This window comes from Pelodiscus sinensis, chromosome 27 (genome assembly GCF_052426305.1).
Source record: "Pelodiscus sinensis isolate ZL-2025 chromosome 27, ASM5242630v1, whole genome shotgun sequence".
Taxonomy (NCBI): Eukaryota; Metazoa; Chordata; order Testudines; family Trionychidae; genus Pelodiscus; species Pelodiscus sinensis.
The window spans coordinates 14,745,434-14,761,634 of NC_143078.1; the positions used below are offsets into that span (position 1 = coordinate 14,745,434).

General features: G+C 52.0%; 1 protein-coding gene across 1 annotated transcript in view; it reads right to left on the reverse strand.

Annotated features, from left to right (window-relative positions):
- Positions 1–16,201, reverse strand: part of ARL8A (ARF like GTPase 8A) — a 40,636-nt gene that overhangs the window by 7,211 nt on the left and 17,224 nt on the right. Inside the window, exons 2-3 of the mRNA XM_075910233.2 lie at positions 2,485–2,565; positions 1,448–1,521 (exon numbers count right to left, since the gene is read on the reverse strand). Of these exons, the coding sequence (XP_075766348.1) occupies positions 1,448–1,521; positions 2,485–2,565 (155 nt within the window). The remainder of the gene's footprint in view (positions 1–1,447; positions 1,522–2,484; positions 2,566–16,201) is intronic.

Genomic DNA, 16,201 nt, shown 5'->3' on the forward strand with positions numbered 1-16,201 from the left:
GGTGGAGGGCCTAGCAGAGGGGGAATGGCATAGCGCCAGGCAGGCCGAGGCCACTGGAGAGCCGTGTCCGGTTCGATCTGGAGACTGCCAGCCAAACAACTAACAAGACACGCTCAGTGGATGCAGATACGTGTCCTCAGACCCCGAGTTGCTTTGCAGTCAGGGTCAACGCTGCCTTCTCGGGACTCAGTTTCAATCAGCTAAGCTGTGGCTTTCTCCCAGGCCCCAGGCACGGGCACACAGCGGAGGAACAAGGCATCTCTTCTGTCTGATGAAAGGAGATGGAGCTGAATGTCATCAGCACACTTCAGACACCACAGCTCATGCCAAACTTCTCCAAGCATCTGCCCACTGAGGATCTCGAACCTGGGGAGATCAGGGGACTGGAGACGGGCGTATACTTGCTGGCCTAGCAGTCAGTGAATTGATTCCCCCTCTTTCCGTTTACGTGGACGGAGGTTCTCCGCTGTGTGTGTTACCGCCTGGGAGGAACTCGTGTCTGCAGCGTGCTGGTGTACAGTTCGCATGCATCTGTGCTGAGATGATTGGGCACCTGCACCGCATTTTTAGAGTACTACCTTCGTGAGTCAGACCCTGCTGCGTCTCCGAGGCCGGACACGCAGGAATCAGAGGCGCCTCTGGCACAACGGAGATGATGGAAAGTCTCTGTCCCTGCCTGGACGAACCGTCTGGGCAGTTCCCACCAGGCAGCCCGCGCCCCAGGAACACAACGGAGGCGCAGACTCCAGCCAAGGGAACTCGCACAACTAAGGCTGCTGCGTCTCGTCAATACAGGGTTTGCCTGGGTGCGTCACAGGCCTTGGAAGGAAGAGCAGCTGCCTACGGCCGGCCCTGAGGACCGCTCTTCAGAACGAGCTGAGCCACCCAAGGCTATTGGACCCCCCTCCAACGAGCGAATAGCCCCCCACCAGCAGGGGACAGAGGCAGCAGCAAAGGCAACAGCTCGTCAGCCAGGAGCACCAGAGCCTGCGGTGGCCAGAAGAGGCCTGTTATTTGGGGCAACATGGAGCCCAGCAGTAGCCTGCTACCTAGGGCCCCAGGCTGTGGTGGGTGGGGGTGACTGGGGAGTCACCCGGAGACTGGGATCCCTGCACTGAGCAGAGACATTCACAGGACTCCAGAAGGAGCCCCAGGGACCACCGGACACCAGGCACCCAAAGCCCAGCTGGACTCCGGCTGTCCTGAGCAAGCCGCTGGGGAGTGTAGCTCAGGGCCAGGTGCCCGGCTCCCAGCCAAGAACCCCTAGGATTAGCATGTTGCTCAATCTGTCCTCTCGGGGACCCAGCCCCACAGATCCTGCCAGCCCCCAGCCAGGAGGCCGCCAGAGAGCACAGCCTCTCGTGCGTTCCCAGGCTGTGCTACCGGAGCGCCGGCGCTCGGCCGCCCTGGAACGCCTGCGCTGGAGCACACAGCTGGGGGTACTTACACTATGGCGCTGACTCCGCGGCAGTAGCGCTCCCACATGCTGCGGAAACGAGGCTGGCCGCCGATGTCCCAGAGCTGGGGGGAAGAGAGGCAGAGTCAGATCTCCCACCCAGCCACCTGGCTCCTGTCTCTCCTGCATTGTCCCCACACGCCCAGCCTGACAGACTGCCTGCCTTACAAAAGCCTACGCTGCAGCCCCCCAGCCAAGCAGAAAACCCAACATTCCCACCGCGCCACCCTGATCTCCGGAGCAACCAGCGACCCTCCCTTCTTCTGGCCACAGATTTAGGACTCACACTGACAGGCAGGCGCTATGAGCTGTGCCTTTACCCCATGCTTAGCTATAGGGCTTCCAGACCCTGGACAGACACGGGATGGGAAGGACTGATCGACTATCCGATAAGCAAATGCTTGCCAGAGGATGCGGTGAAGGCTACAACTTTAACAGGGTTCAAACAGGAGCTAGATAGATTCGTGGCGTTTAGGTCCATCCTGTCTATTAGCAGGGCTCGACGATTGCCGGCGCCGCACTGCTCATGAGCGGACCGCCGGTGAACGGGGCGACCGGCTGAAATCAACCCGCCTAAGCGTATCTGTCGAGCCCTGGCTATTAGCCCCAGCCTGTTTGTCTGGAAATGGGCGACAGAGGAGAGATCACGGGATGATTCCCTGTTGTGTTCCCTCCCTCTGGGGCACCTGCCATTGGCCGCTGTCGGCAGACAGGACGCTGGGCTGGATGGACCGTTGGTCTGACCCAGTCTGGCTGCTCTCGTGGTCTTATACTTGTGACTCGTCGCTCCCCCGCTGCCCCTTTGCTGCTTCTGTCCCCGCAGGGCGGGGAGAGAGCAAAGGAGGGGGGACTTCAAAGTGGAAGCACCACGTAGAGCCCGGGGCCAGACCTGGCCTAGGCTTATTGGCTAATCGACTAGCTGACTACTCATTCACATCCCTCATTTGCACCCCAAGAACCTGCTGCACAAGAGCTTGCAAATCTCTACATCGTCACTGCCCCATCTCCTGGAGCTGCTGCAGCCGTACCTTTATGGTGACGTTCCCCTTGGTGATCTTCCTCATGTTGAAGCCCACCGTCGGGATCATGTCTTCGTTGAACTGCCCCGACTGCAAGGAACAAACACACCGGGTCAGCCTGCAGACCCTCAGCCCAGCACGGAGCCTCTGGGCTTGCCAGGATGAAACTGGACAGACAGAGGCAGAACGAGACGTAACAGGAGCCGGTCGCAAATCCTAGCTGGGGGAGAACCTTGGGAGGACATCAAGTCTAGCCCCGTGGACTTGCAAACCTCACCCAGTTCCCAACCTGTTCTTAAAATCCTCCAGTGACTAGGATTCCACAGTCTCCCTTGGACGCCTGGTCCAGAGCTCAGCTCCCCTTAAAACCAGAAGTTTTCTCTTCTGTCGAACCTCAATCCCCCTGGATGCAGGCAATGTATTACTACTTGTCCTACCTTCAAGGAACAATCCATCACAGTCCACTTTGTAACAGCCCGTTGCATATTTGTAAACCAGTCCTCCTTCAATTTTGCTTCTCTCAAGATTAAATACGCCTTTTTTTTAACCTTTCCTCCCAAGTCAGGGTTTCTAAAGCCTTTAGTATTTTTCTGTCGTCTCTAGACTCTCTCCAATTTGTCCACATCTTTCCTAAAGCACCCCCCAACCCCCCCACAATTGGACACAGTGCTCCAGCACAGTGAGCTATTAACTCTGAAGTCTAGGGAAGACTATTCAAACACAACCACCATTAGGCTGTTTTACTACAGAAAGGAGAAGTGCAGATCTTTATAATCTGATCTACAGTGAATGACGACTGATTTTGGTAAGAGGGGGAAGTGTTGGGAGTATGCCCTCATCGATTTTCTCCAATCTAACTCCTGGCTTTGAGACTCCACCTGGGTTGAAAGTGTCTACAAAAATTTGAGATCTTCCTATCACTGAATCATGCCTGCTTGTTATGTTTCTAGCAAAACAGAGAATCAGACGTTTCTGGCTTATGTTGTGCTGAGCTAACTCATCACAGGGAGTTGCAGGGTGAATTAAAAAAATATTTATTTAAAAAAAGCTAGTAGATTTACTTTTGAAAAAAAAATTGAAACAACTATAAGCTCAGTCCGAAACTTATTACAATCTACTCAAATACTTTAAATTAAATAAAAAACATCATGCCAGCAGTGTTTGCTCCTTTAGTTTTAAAGGAAGTCAAACCACTCAATTAGTGACAGTCCCTGGGTAAGTCTCTGAAACCAAAATTTGCTGATGTGCTAAATGCGCTTTAGACAGCAGCGACCTCTTCTGCAGACACAGAGGCAATATATTCTTCATTTCTCTTTATTCAGCTAGTTCAGTCTAATGGCAGGTTGGCTCAATGTTAAGAAAGAAACCAGATAAGAGCTGAAAGCAGGAAAGAGTTTCTGATCTAAGAATAAAATGAGGTGTGAGAGGATGAGCTCTACTAGTTCTAAGGTGGAAAGATGCAATGACCAGAAATTATCAGTTCAGTTCACTAATACTTAGTTTAACAAATCAGTCATTTTAAATACAAAACATGTTTTGATAAATGTTTTTAATTCAGACAGCACATTTAGGGTAGCTTTACTGAACTAATGAAAACAATTTAGTCTTCTGCATTTTCAATTGAACTCTAATTTCCATCCAAGTAGTGCTCGATGCAAACCATGAATACATATTTAAGCATCTACTAAATAATAAATGCACTATCCACTAATTTCCAACATAAAAATGTAAAAATTAAGACTATGAATAAATATATGCTAAGCTGAGCAATTCACTCAGCCTATGTCTACACTACAGTTGTTTCAGAAAAACAACCATTTTTCCGAAAAAACTTCACTTACAACCACACTGCAATCGTGGTCTTTCGAAAAAAATCGTAAGAACGGAGGGGTTTTCCAACATTGGTAAACCTCTTTCTACAAGGAAGAAGCCTTTTTGCGAAAGAGCTCTTTTGGAAAAATATGTGTGTGGACAGGGAAGAGGGAGTTCTTTCGAAAGAAGAGGAAAAAGCACAGGTGCAATGGTAGCCATCCCGTTCACAGTAATCACAGCTGAAATGCGAGAGAGCGTCCATTCAGTGCGGACACTCTTTCGGAAAAACAGATTGCTTTTTCGATGCGTTTTGGCAGTGTGGACGCTCTCTTTCGGAAGAAGTTTTTTCAGATGATCTCTTCCGGAAAAGCTTCTTCTAAAAGAAGCCTGCAGTCTAGATGTAGCCTTAAGTTCAACAGATAGAACATATCACCTGGTTAGCAAAAAGAAGCACCAAACTTAATGTAAAGGCGCCACTTAATTCCCAATTGACATGTTTTAGTGGCTGTTTTCCTAAAGAATAGACAATTCTTTAGGAAAACAATGTAAAAAGATTAAAATGCACAGTTTAAAGTCCAGGGTTCCTGTTTGCTGACTAAATGGGTGAATTAAGCTGCTACACCCTGAAGGAGATAGCCCTGCAACTCAAATTAGCTGCCTTGAAAACTCCCATGAAGTCACTCCCCTCCCAAACAAAGGCCATTAATAAGCCTGGCATCAGTGTTACTTTTGTTGGCCACCACCAAGTGCGTAAGATGGGCTGCAAGCTGCCCTAAGGGGTGGAGACTACAAAAGTAAGGCTTTCTTTGTCTCTCCCAGGGCACTTGTCTCCATCAGAAGGCAGATACATCATCACCGACCCTCCCCGAGCCACTCGCTTGTACACAGCGCTCACAGGGAGCACGGTCTGATTTCTCCCCCCACTAACCTTCTCAGTCCATCTCTTCTGACCCAGTGCAGCTTGTCAGCATTCTAGGGAAGATCTGCTCTAGCCACTGGGACTGTCCAGACAGACCAACGGGTTTAAGCCAAGTTACCCGGATGAGCCTAGGAAGCTCTCACGCCAATCCCCGGAGAACCAGTGCAGGGCTTGGAAAGGTCTCCCTGCCAGCCAGAGAGATATGTGAAGCGTAAGTGTGACTGACCCATCGGGGGCAGCGTCAGGGGGTACAGATCCTCCCCCCCCCATCTTTGCCGCTTCCCTTCTAGCCTCCAGCATGGCTGGGGACTCCGTCTTTCATATCAGCGGGTGTCCTGATCAATTGGAACTTCTGGCCCATTTAGCTATTGGAAGCAGCTGTCTCTTCCGCTCCCGCTAAAGCTTCCTGGCTGCTGTGAGGAAGGGACGGGGCTGCTACGCCCCCAACTCTGACCTGTTGCAAGGAGTGGAGAGAAGGGACAAGTTATTCTCTTCTGCCCCCAGCTCCCTCCCCTTTTAGATTCTACTTCCCCTTGAGTAACTCCCATCCTAGCCTGACTCAGCCTAGAGTTCATGCCACAGCACGAAATTGACGTGGATTTCTGGCAGCACCAATGTTGTCCCTAGATCCTGAACAGTCGCACTGAAATGGACTGTTCTTGTCACAGCTACAAGGAGCAAGCAGCACAGTCCCCTCTGCAGCCTTCTCTTGACAGACTCAAAGACATCACCGATTCTAATGCCCTGCAGTCTCCCCCTCTGAGCTCCTGCAGAACACAGGCCCCTCGACACTCCCGGATTCACGGCTATCTTCTAGAACAGCCCAGCTCCATTTCAACCCCTTGCAAACCCTGATAATTGGTCCAATGATTAGTTACCCTCAGTGGTAAAAATCTACCCTCCCTGCTAAAAAACGTATCACCAGTCTGAATGTGTCTAGATTTATGGCTCTAGGCCACCGTTGGCAGCAGGGATGTAAGACACATACCGACTGGTGATGCTGCTTTGCTGCTTCTCTGACAGGCACAAGGGCAGGGCTTCCACTTTTGAACTGTAGCCCGGTAGGGCTCTTGTTACAGAAATCCCACCAGTTAGTTGATTAGTTAATTAATCTCAATTTAACATCCCTAGTCAGAAGGTTTCCTGGGCCTAGATTTTTTTTATTTAAATGAAAACTTACATTCCACTGAAATTTACGACTGCGGCCCCGCCCACTTACAAAGTATCTACACGCCCCCGTGACAAATGGGTTTTCCAGTCCAGGGCACAGTGGGTAAGAAATGACCAGCCCAGCAGAGCGGCATGGAGAGCGTATGGCAGGGAGGGATCCATACCATTAGTATTCCCTGGCCCAGCTGAGCTCTGGCTGGTGGCAGACAGCACTGTAGCCAGACAGAAACCCCCCCGTAACATCCAGCTTGCTTGCCTGGAGCATACAGGGCACACAGAGCAGTAAAAGCAGCACAGTCTTTGAAGCCTTGACAGGAGGCCCGGATATGCTGGCTCACAGTGACTCTGGACAACTGTAAGCAGAGATATGAGGGTGATCGAGCTAATAGCTGACCAAGAGGCTGCCGAGGAGGGCCCTTGACTGAAACCCATATTGATACGATCACACACACTCGTCCGCGGGGGGAGGAATTGCCCAGTACTCCCAATTTAGTTCTCTCTCTCACAAGTGTAAATTAAATTCACAACTCCCTTGTAAGAACTGGCATCACAAAGACGGACCAACACAATTTGGCATCTTAGATAAGAAAGAGGATACGGGCCCCTATGGCTATAAAGATGGGCCCAGCAGCACACTTATTCTGAGCATCAATCTACCATCTATCTGCTGGTTGGGTTAGGTGATTGGCCTCCCGAGGTTCCACGGGGACACCCACTTCGTATTCGTCTTTCCTAGGAATTAAGGGACCGGCCCTGGCCTGATACGGTGGAATCGAGAGGCACAGAAGGGGGTAAAAATTGTATGTGGATGTGTCCTTTGTCTTAAGTGTACACATCTTTGTAACCATTTTTAAGATCTAGATTTGCTAGCAGTTAAGAAATAGAGCAATAGCCATTGTAACCATATGATTTATAAGGTTCTTTAATAAACCTGTAACTGGTTAAGCTTTAACCTGACTCCTTCAGTTGCTGTCACAGAACCAAGCACTATTTAAAAGAACTCTAGCCGGTCATAGGGCAGACACAGTGAGGGAGAGCTGGGCGTTTGGGTCCTGTTGCCTCCACGGGATAGACTCCTTGGGGCATCTGTCAGCTTTCTCTGGGCTGCCCTCTGCGAAGGGCTCTCGATCCTAGCAGTTGAAGACTTGGGTGTATAACACACGCACGCACACACACACATACCACGCACTGTCCTGACCACTGGCTGACAAGCACCCACCTTTCCCTTGATAGAATGCGGATGTTAGGCCAAGACTGAAAAGCAGCCACGGAGCCTGGATGCCAAGGCGAGGGGCTCGTCAGCCAAAACGCCAGGTGACTATGGGAACTGCAGGCACTGGACACCCCTGACAGTCAGTTCTGGCTGATCTTAAGTTGGGCCCCTGAAACTGAGCAAGCCAAAGCAGGGAGAAGGGTTAGAGCATTTGCTCTGACTGGTTTTTTGGACTGCAGGGTGGATGGGGCCTTTGGCGCTACACCAGAGACCTGTGGATTCTTTATTTCCATTACATTAGGGACCTTGTGATACGGCCACCACCTTTACAGCCACAGGCAGGGCAGGGCACGGACCCCTCTTCACCACGGCTCCTTCACTGAGCCCAAAGGCCCAAGCCCTACACTCACTGGCCCTGTGCACGCTCTTTAGAGCACTAGCACCTCCTGCTGGTCTGGAGAAAGAGTGGAGGGGACCGTTTCTGCCCACTGCCGCACAGAGGGTAAAGTCTACACCTCCACCTCCTTAATTCCGCAGCAGCTGGATTTACATGGTTCAACTGGCAAGTGTAGCCATGCACTGCACCAGGGCGTGCCTGGGACCCTTTCAACCTGAGAGCTACAGCTGTGGTCCATGGGCCAGTTTCGCATCATATGCCCTACAGGAATTTGCATACAAGATGTCCTGCCTCTTAGGAGAGCCTGGGGGCGGGGCTGTGCCCATCAGGCAGGAAGGCCTGGTTGGAGAGACGTGCTAGCGAGGAGTGCTGGGGAAACTAGGGGGAAGGGCTAAGCACCTGTAGGGTTGGTTTGGTCTTGATCTGTGTTTCTAAGAGCAGGTTGGACAGACATCTATCAGGGATGGTCTAGGCGGTGCTTGGTCCTGCCGTGAGGGCAGGGGACTGGACTCGATGCCTCTTGAGGTCCCGTCCAGCTCTCGTGTTCTCGGATTCTGTCCCAAGCTCTGAGGAAGGGAAGGGGAGCGCCAAGCATTGTCTCAGCTGCTTGGACAGGCCCACCAGCTTACAAGTAGGGTTACAAGTGGGGCACTGAATGAGCAGAACTGTATTCCAGCGTTATGCCGTCCCCAGCGCCCCCCGTTCTCCTTCACCCGCCATCCCCGCTCAGAACGGTGGTTTCAGGCTGGCTGCAGACTCAGGAAGACAGGAGGGGCCCAAGGTTTTCTTCGCAACCGTCAGTGCTAGCCACTTCTTTTTCTAAAGGGAGGATTAGACTGAGGAGTAGAACGGTGTGGCCCATGTGCGAGTCCTGCCTGCAGCAGGACGGACCAACCAATGCGGACCCCCCCGCCCCATTCCCTCCCTGCTGCTTGTCCTGGCTCTGGGGCGCTCTCTTTACTGCTGCTCGTTTCTCTCAGCCTTCCCCCATTGCCCCTCCAGGGGACGGACAGTCTCTCTTCTCATCACGTCTCTGAGCTTGCCTGGCTCCTGAGCTCTCGCCGGATGAGGCTGCAGAGACACCGTGCCCCAGAGCGGCAGTTTATTTTTTTAGTGCTGACCTGACAAGCTAGAAGGACGGAGGCTGCTGCCCATGGAACTGGCTCAGCACAAGCAGCAGGAGCACACGCACCCCTGTGTCGGCTGCCGAGGCAGAGCCATTGCTCCATGCCTGAAGCACGGAGTCCCTGGCTCATGCAGTCTTTAGCCTAGTGAGCTAATACCATGTCTGACTCCCCTGGGACTGGCCTGAAACACCCACTCTTTATATACAGGCCATCAGAAAATGGCACCGTTCAGCCATGAGACCCCTGTCCTGGTGTTTAATCTCTGCAGCCCAATCCTGCTCCAATGAGTTCTCCAGATTCCTTAATTCATAATCCCACACGCTTCCCCAAAGGCAGAAACCCCCAGAAAATGAAGGGTCTGGGGTACATCTCCCAAGCTTCCTGTCGCCACTGCACATCTCAAAGTGTGTTTACAGCCTGTTCTGCCTCTTAAGGCCGTAAGCCAGTCAACAGATACTGCTGGTTTGCTCCTTATGTTCTGCCTTGAATTCTAAGTCTTATTTCCCTCAAGGCTCTATGGAGAATTAATGGCAACAACACCCCATGAGTAACAAACAAGGGGGACCTAAACAACTGACGGGGAAAGGAGTCTGTCCCGACTGATTAAAACCACGTTGTTTTCATTAGCACCAATTTAACTGGAACGAATGACCAAGGAGTCAGGAAGCGGGATCTCTTGGAGAAAGATTTTACACCCCACTTGTGAGGGTTTGATCACAAAGATCCCTGCAGACTGTCAGCTGATGGGCTAATCATACCTCTGAGCCCGCCTCCCTGCCTTGTGGGGTGCCCCACCGTCCTGTCCTACTGGGCCAGCTTTGGCCACCCCCAGCCAAGGCACAGAGTTGGCGTAACCCTTCCTGGAGAGTGATACAGATACCGACAGCAGCTCAGGTCTGGGGCTGCACAGCACAGCCCTAAATAGGACCAACCCCCCCCCCCCCCAAATAAATCAGCCTTACTCTGTATACAACTTGTACAGAGCAAAAGCTCAAGGAGTTTGCTTTTTTTTTTTTTTTAAATGAAGTACAGCTGGTTCCCCACACCCAACAATTACTTACACTGGGTTTGATAGTAAACCAAAGTGATTTTATTAAGTATAAAAATTAGCAGGGCTTGCCAAGCGGCGGTGAGCCCTGCTTGCTAGCCGCGCGGAAGTGCACGCTTCGCATGCGCGGCCCCGCCAGCTTCAACTCTACTTGCCACAGGTGAGTAGATTGAATCATTTGTCAAGCCCTGAAAATTAGGGTTTAAGTAGTTGCAAGTGATGACAGACAGATCAAAGAAAATTACTAAGCTAAAATAACACGCCAGCTAAACCTCATCACTAAGAAATTGCTACAAATCAGGATTTTGCAGCCTACTCCTCATTCCAGGTGAAGTCAGTTTCAGACCAGAGCTGATGTTTCTGACCTGGGTCCAACTCCTCATCTTCACCCCTTTCCGTAGAGGTGCTTCCAAGTTTCCTCTCAGAGTAGATCATTCTTTGCTTCTCACTCCTTAAAATAAATATAGATAGTAGCCCAATGTCTGTGGGTCTGTAATGCTGACGTACACGGCCCCACCCCTGACCGTGTACGTCAGTACCCCGCCCCCCCCGTCCGCCGTGGCGCTCTGCGCCACTCAGCTGGGCCCCGACGGGGGAGGAGAAGAGGGGGGCGGTGACATGCACAGCCCCGCCCGCTGACCGTGTACATCAGCACCCCGCCCCCCCTTGATAGATGAGGGTAGGGGGGAGCGGTTTGTTGGAATATTGGAAAGGGGTGATCCAAGCTGGCAGCAAGTCAGGGCTGACACCTCCACAGCGGAGGTGAGCGGAAGGGCCTCGAAAATGAAATGGCTAGTTCTTCATCACCGCTTCTTCGTTAGTTCTTCGGCGCCTTACAATAGTATTTTTAAATGTATTTGCAAATTTAGGGTGGGGAGCTAAGCACGGGCTGTGCCCGGGGAGGAAGGGCTGTGCCCGGGGGTTACATGACAGGGAGTTATATGGGGGGGGAGTGACGAGCAGGCAGAGTGGTGGGGGGTTACATGGGAAGGGGAGGGAGAGCAGGGGATGCTCGGGACAGGCTGGGGAGAATTGCCGGCTGGGGGAGAGCACTGGGCTGGTGGGACAGCAGGTGGCGGCCATGTGGGTCTCCCCCGGGGGGCAGGAGTATTATGGGATGGGGCACACCTATGGCAGAATGGAATGCAGCCAGCTCCCCTCCTCCACGAGCCAAGGCTCACGCACGGTCAGGCCGCTGGCGGGGGGGGGGGGTGTGGCAAGAGGCGGTGGCAGAGCATACGTGGAGCCGCGTGGCACGGCATGGCACTGAGCCAGGCGGCAGAGCACTCCTGCAGGAGCTGGCGGGGGCGGTCGCATGCGCAGGAGCAGCAAGTTGAAAATCTCATGACAGACAGACAAGAACGGTGGCCGCTTAATAGAAAGATTGTCTAATGATAATGGAATGTCACCAAGGCGGGAAGACTGTGTCCCATCCCCCCAACCCTGCGTAAAAATACCAAGTTCAAGATGGTTTTCCAGCACCAGGTGGCATGGACCCCACAGTTTAAGTTTACAAGAAAAACAAAGACAATTCACAAATCATTGTCTTGAGTTCCAGGCCATTAAGATCCTGAAGTACCATTAACAGCTTTCACTAACCGTCTTGATTCATAAACAGATCTTCACCTCACATTTCTAACTGGAATACGAGGAGGATACAAGCACACAAATAGATTATACACATTCAGCTGATCACAAGCTTTTCAACGAGAGGTTACATGCCACGTTTTGCATAAAGCACATTCGCGTTATGCATATTCATATACAACATATTTGCATAATAAATATGGGGGCACTGTGTCACTATTGAGCTAGTTAAGCACAGAAAAAACTCCTCCATTGTAGTAGAAAGCAGCAAAACACACACACACTTACTTCTCTCATGGGTCCCTGAACAGGGCTAGGGGTTTGGTCGCTCCAGATCCTTGCTTTAGAAATAATAATATACTGTTCAGCATTTGATCGCCAAATGTCACAATGAATGTATTAGAAATGAATACATCCAGCAGAAGCGCTCACCCCTGCCGTGATTTATCATAAAACTGCCACTATCCTAAAACTTTTCCTGGTTTTAATCTGGACTGGGGGAAGGAGGGGCCATAGCCTTGTATCCTCTAGCTACACAGCTCACTCTCCTACTGTCAATGAAGAATTTATGGAACTGCAATCAAAGAAAGGTAGTGCGTTTAGCCATCGGCACGGCTGGATACAGCATATTAGCAAATCTGCAGGGGTTTCAAACCTCCTCACAAGGATTTTGCAATAGCTGCAGTTTCTTTTTTTAATTTCCCCTTTTGTATTTTGAAAGACAAGTTCTGATATTCATGAAAAGTGGAGAGCAATCTCTCAGGCAAAAACGAGATGCTTACATCTTTTTACTGCTGCAGCTCTGTTGTAAGAGGCACTGCAATCCGCTATTCTGGTCGAGGTATAGAGTCAGTGGTGTAAGTTTGGGGAACCACTGAATTAAGTGGTTGCCTGGATGCAACCCACCCAAAATGCACCACTTTCACTCCGAGCTGGGGATAAGCCTTGGAGCAGAATCCACTTCAGGGACATTTGTCACTTCCCCTGTTCTCTGCTAGGGGTCAACACAAAAAAACCTTCAAAACCCAACGCAGCAGACCCCCATTTATCTGATCTAACAAGCACCGGGACCAGATCTTCAGAAACGTGGATAACTTGGAGAATGGACAAAGAACCTTCTATCCATTTCTTTAAGATGTAGAGTTGCTTTTAAACTAGTCCACCTCTCCTGGAACGGTATTAAACACTGTCCTTTACTGACAGCTTACGCAAACCATTACTTCTAGTCAAGTGCACCAGGATTTAAAAATGCAGAAATGATCGTGTTAACTTGCAACAACACTGCGCTATTTGTGAGCTGCCTGAGTTTACCATTTCTGCATTTTTAAAAACAGGTACTGCTCACTAGACGAGCAGCAACGGTTGGTGTGTGCTGTGAATGAAGAAGGGGGATGGGGGGATGTTTGAATGCTTTGAACAGATCCTGTGTGTGTGGTTAATATGGAGAGCCGGATAAAGGAGACCCAGATAAAGGGGATTCTCCTGTAATTAGGGTTATTGGATGATGAGAGGTGTCCACGCTGTGTCTGAGCTCTGGCCCTGCCTTTTATTCGTTCCGGAACCTGCCTCCTGGGTACTGCTAGAAGCAGCGTGGAAGAGGACTGGCCGCCAGGCAGCCCTATTCCCCCACAGGATCCCAGGGGTGAATTTTCATGGAGAGCGCCGTGCAGAGAGGACAGTGCAGCAGAGGGGCAAAGCGACCCCTTGGCCCACCTTCCTCGCTCTTGGGGCTCTGCTCGTCCCAAACTCCCCAGCTCCCTGACAGCAGCGGTTCTCCGGCACCCCTCGCTCATCCCCGCGCCCCGCAAACATGACTGGCAGGGAACTGTGCTTCAGTCGGAGCATTGCCAAGTGCCACGGTTTTGGAGCGCCGCCTTCCGTGGCTAGCGGAAGGGAGGGAGGCTGTTCTGACAGGCGCTTGCAACTGAACACTGTCTTACTGCTGCTCTGGCTCTCTCCTGTGCTGAAGAAAAACGACAGTTTCCCTTTGTCGTCGTTTACATGCAGCGCTGGACTGGACTGGGGCTCTGGCTGGGTTGCTGCTGCGCTCGAATCGTGTTCTTCCCAAAGGCGCACGGGACTGACTGGTGAGTGACTCCGACAGCCTACTGTACTCACTGCACCCCTGGGAGAACTCAGCGGTGCAGAGGGGCTGCCGTGAGGAGAGGCGCTGGCTCGGTCCGCGTCCCCCTCCTCATAAAGGGCCTGCTGCTTGAGCAGAAATGGAGTCACTGACTGCCTGGCTCCCTGCCTTTGTATCCTCCCACTTCCCTACAAGTCACGGGCGCCAAACTCTCCACCCGCCTTCCCCTCACTCCAGTCACATGCCTTAAAAAAAAATTGCTGTCGCAAGCTTAAAACAAGCCCCACTCACTTGTGCTGGCTACAGATGCCAGCTGGGGACCTGCTACCTTCCTTGTCTGAAGCGCAGTTTCCCCCCCTATGCAAATGCGGCCTGGGTCAGACACAGGCCCGGTGTCTCAGCCCAGACACGGCTGGATTTTCGTACCGCTCCGTCTGCCGGTGTGGAGGAAAGGGGCTATGAACTGTGCGCTCAGAATGGAGAACAGTTCTCTGTACACGGAGCAGATGCTCCAACCAACACTGGGAAGGTTAATAGCCTGTCCTACAGCGAGCGGGGTTTTGTATGAACTGGGCGTGGCAGCGAAACGCTCAGCTCTCTGGCCCTTTATAGAAAAGTGGAGAGCGTCCGGCCTCCAGTCTCCCTTTCACGGGCATGTGTAGCCAGGGACACAGGTAAAAGTCTCCCCCAAACACTGGTGTGAGGCCCAGACACGAGAGCACTGGAACCGAAACGTTTCCAGCCTGGGAGAGCTAGGAAGTGAAAGCCCGGGCACTGCACTGGCTGCAGCAAATTTAACACCCCACACAACCGACTGCTAACAACGCCGCCAGCTCAGATCATCAAGGTACAACGTCCACCCCGCAAGCGCTCCGGCTGGGAATTTCCTTTGTAAAAAAAGGAGAACCGACCCTCGTGCCGAGTTCTACTTCTCCCTTGCTATTGAAAGAAGGGTTGGATGTAAACACACACACACACACACACACACACACACACACACACACACACACACACACACACACACACACACTCTCTCTCTCTCTCTCCCCATTCGTCTTTACACTGGGGACTCTCACATGTTGGGGGTGCACATACCTCCTGGCAAGCCACAGCTGGAGTACGGACTGACTCTTGGGGGGGTCCACAGACCTTTACAAGGGCTCTGGATCAGGACCCTGCCTATCGAGAGTCAACCCCTGCATCGGACCTCTCCCTAGGTAAGCTGGGACAGGACGCGGTCCCTGTCTCTCACTGGGGCTACGAGATTTCCCTGTCTCCCGCCCTCTGTCCGTCTTGTCTATTTAGATTTTAAACCGAGGGCGGGGCTGTCTCTTGCTAGGCCAGCCTCATCTCTGCACGCTCCTGCCATATTGTCTTTGCTTCTGCAGCCTAATCTTATTATAAATAATGCAGCCTGCAGAAGTAATGGCCTTGGCTAAGCAGCGCTTTCATCCTGAGGAATTTATAAAACCCTCGTGCTTCCCAGACCCATTACGTCTCTGTGCTCCTAAAGAATTCATAACCTCCCCCCTCCCCCCGCAATAGTAGCAAGGTACCCTGCGGATCTTCGCTGCAGTGCTCCAAGCTCCAGCGTGAACAGCGCCAACGGTACTCCAGCCAGTTTACTGTGAAAGCCACAATTTCCATGGCTTGGGCCACTCTTGGTACCCTAAGGTTGCAAGCCAGGAACACAGCCCGTGCCAACGATGGGACGGGTGTCGGGGTGTTCAGGGAACCGGACTACGCCCATATGCCTTTCAGAGGGGCCAATGCATGGCCATGTTTAATCCTTGCTGACTCGGCATGGACGTGCTCAAAACAGAGATTGCGAAAGAGTGAGTCTAGCCCGTCAGCTGCCTCCCAAGTAGTCCAGCCCTGGCGGCGGACGTCCTCCGGCCTCCCTCGGCCCAGCCGGCGCCGCACCACGTCTGACAAGAAGCAGAGGAAAGTTTCTGCAGAAATCTTGCTCTTTCCTCCCAGTGCAAGGAGAAGTCACAAACTCTGAGCAAGAATGCTGACAACTTCCCCTCCCGTTGGCGCAGGGACTGGAGTGGGGGTGTGTTACAAGGGCACCATTTTACCTTCCACTGATCTGTTTCCCACGAGGACTCGGCTTTGGATCCGGGCTGACCGAATGGAAAGGGTTAGGCACGTCAGTTAGGACCCTAATTGCACTACGTTCCTTCTGAGCCCATCTCCTCTGCATTTGCGTGCACATTCGAGGATTTACCCAGCGCTGCTCAGGCCCTTCACTCAATTAATGTTTGTTTTTTGGGAAAATAAAATGAAATTGTCCATGCTCCATTTTAGTCAGTGCTCTGGGGTGGGGCTGGGGAGGAGGGGGTCAGGGTACAGGCTGCCCTGGGGAGA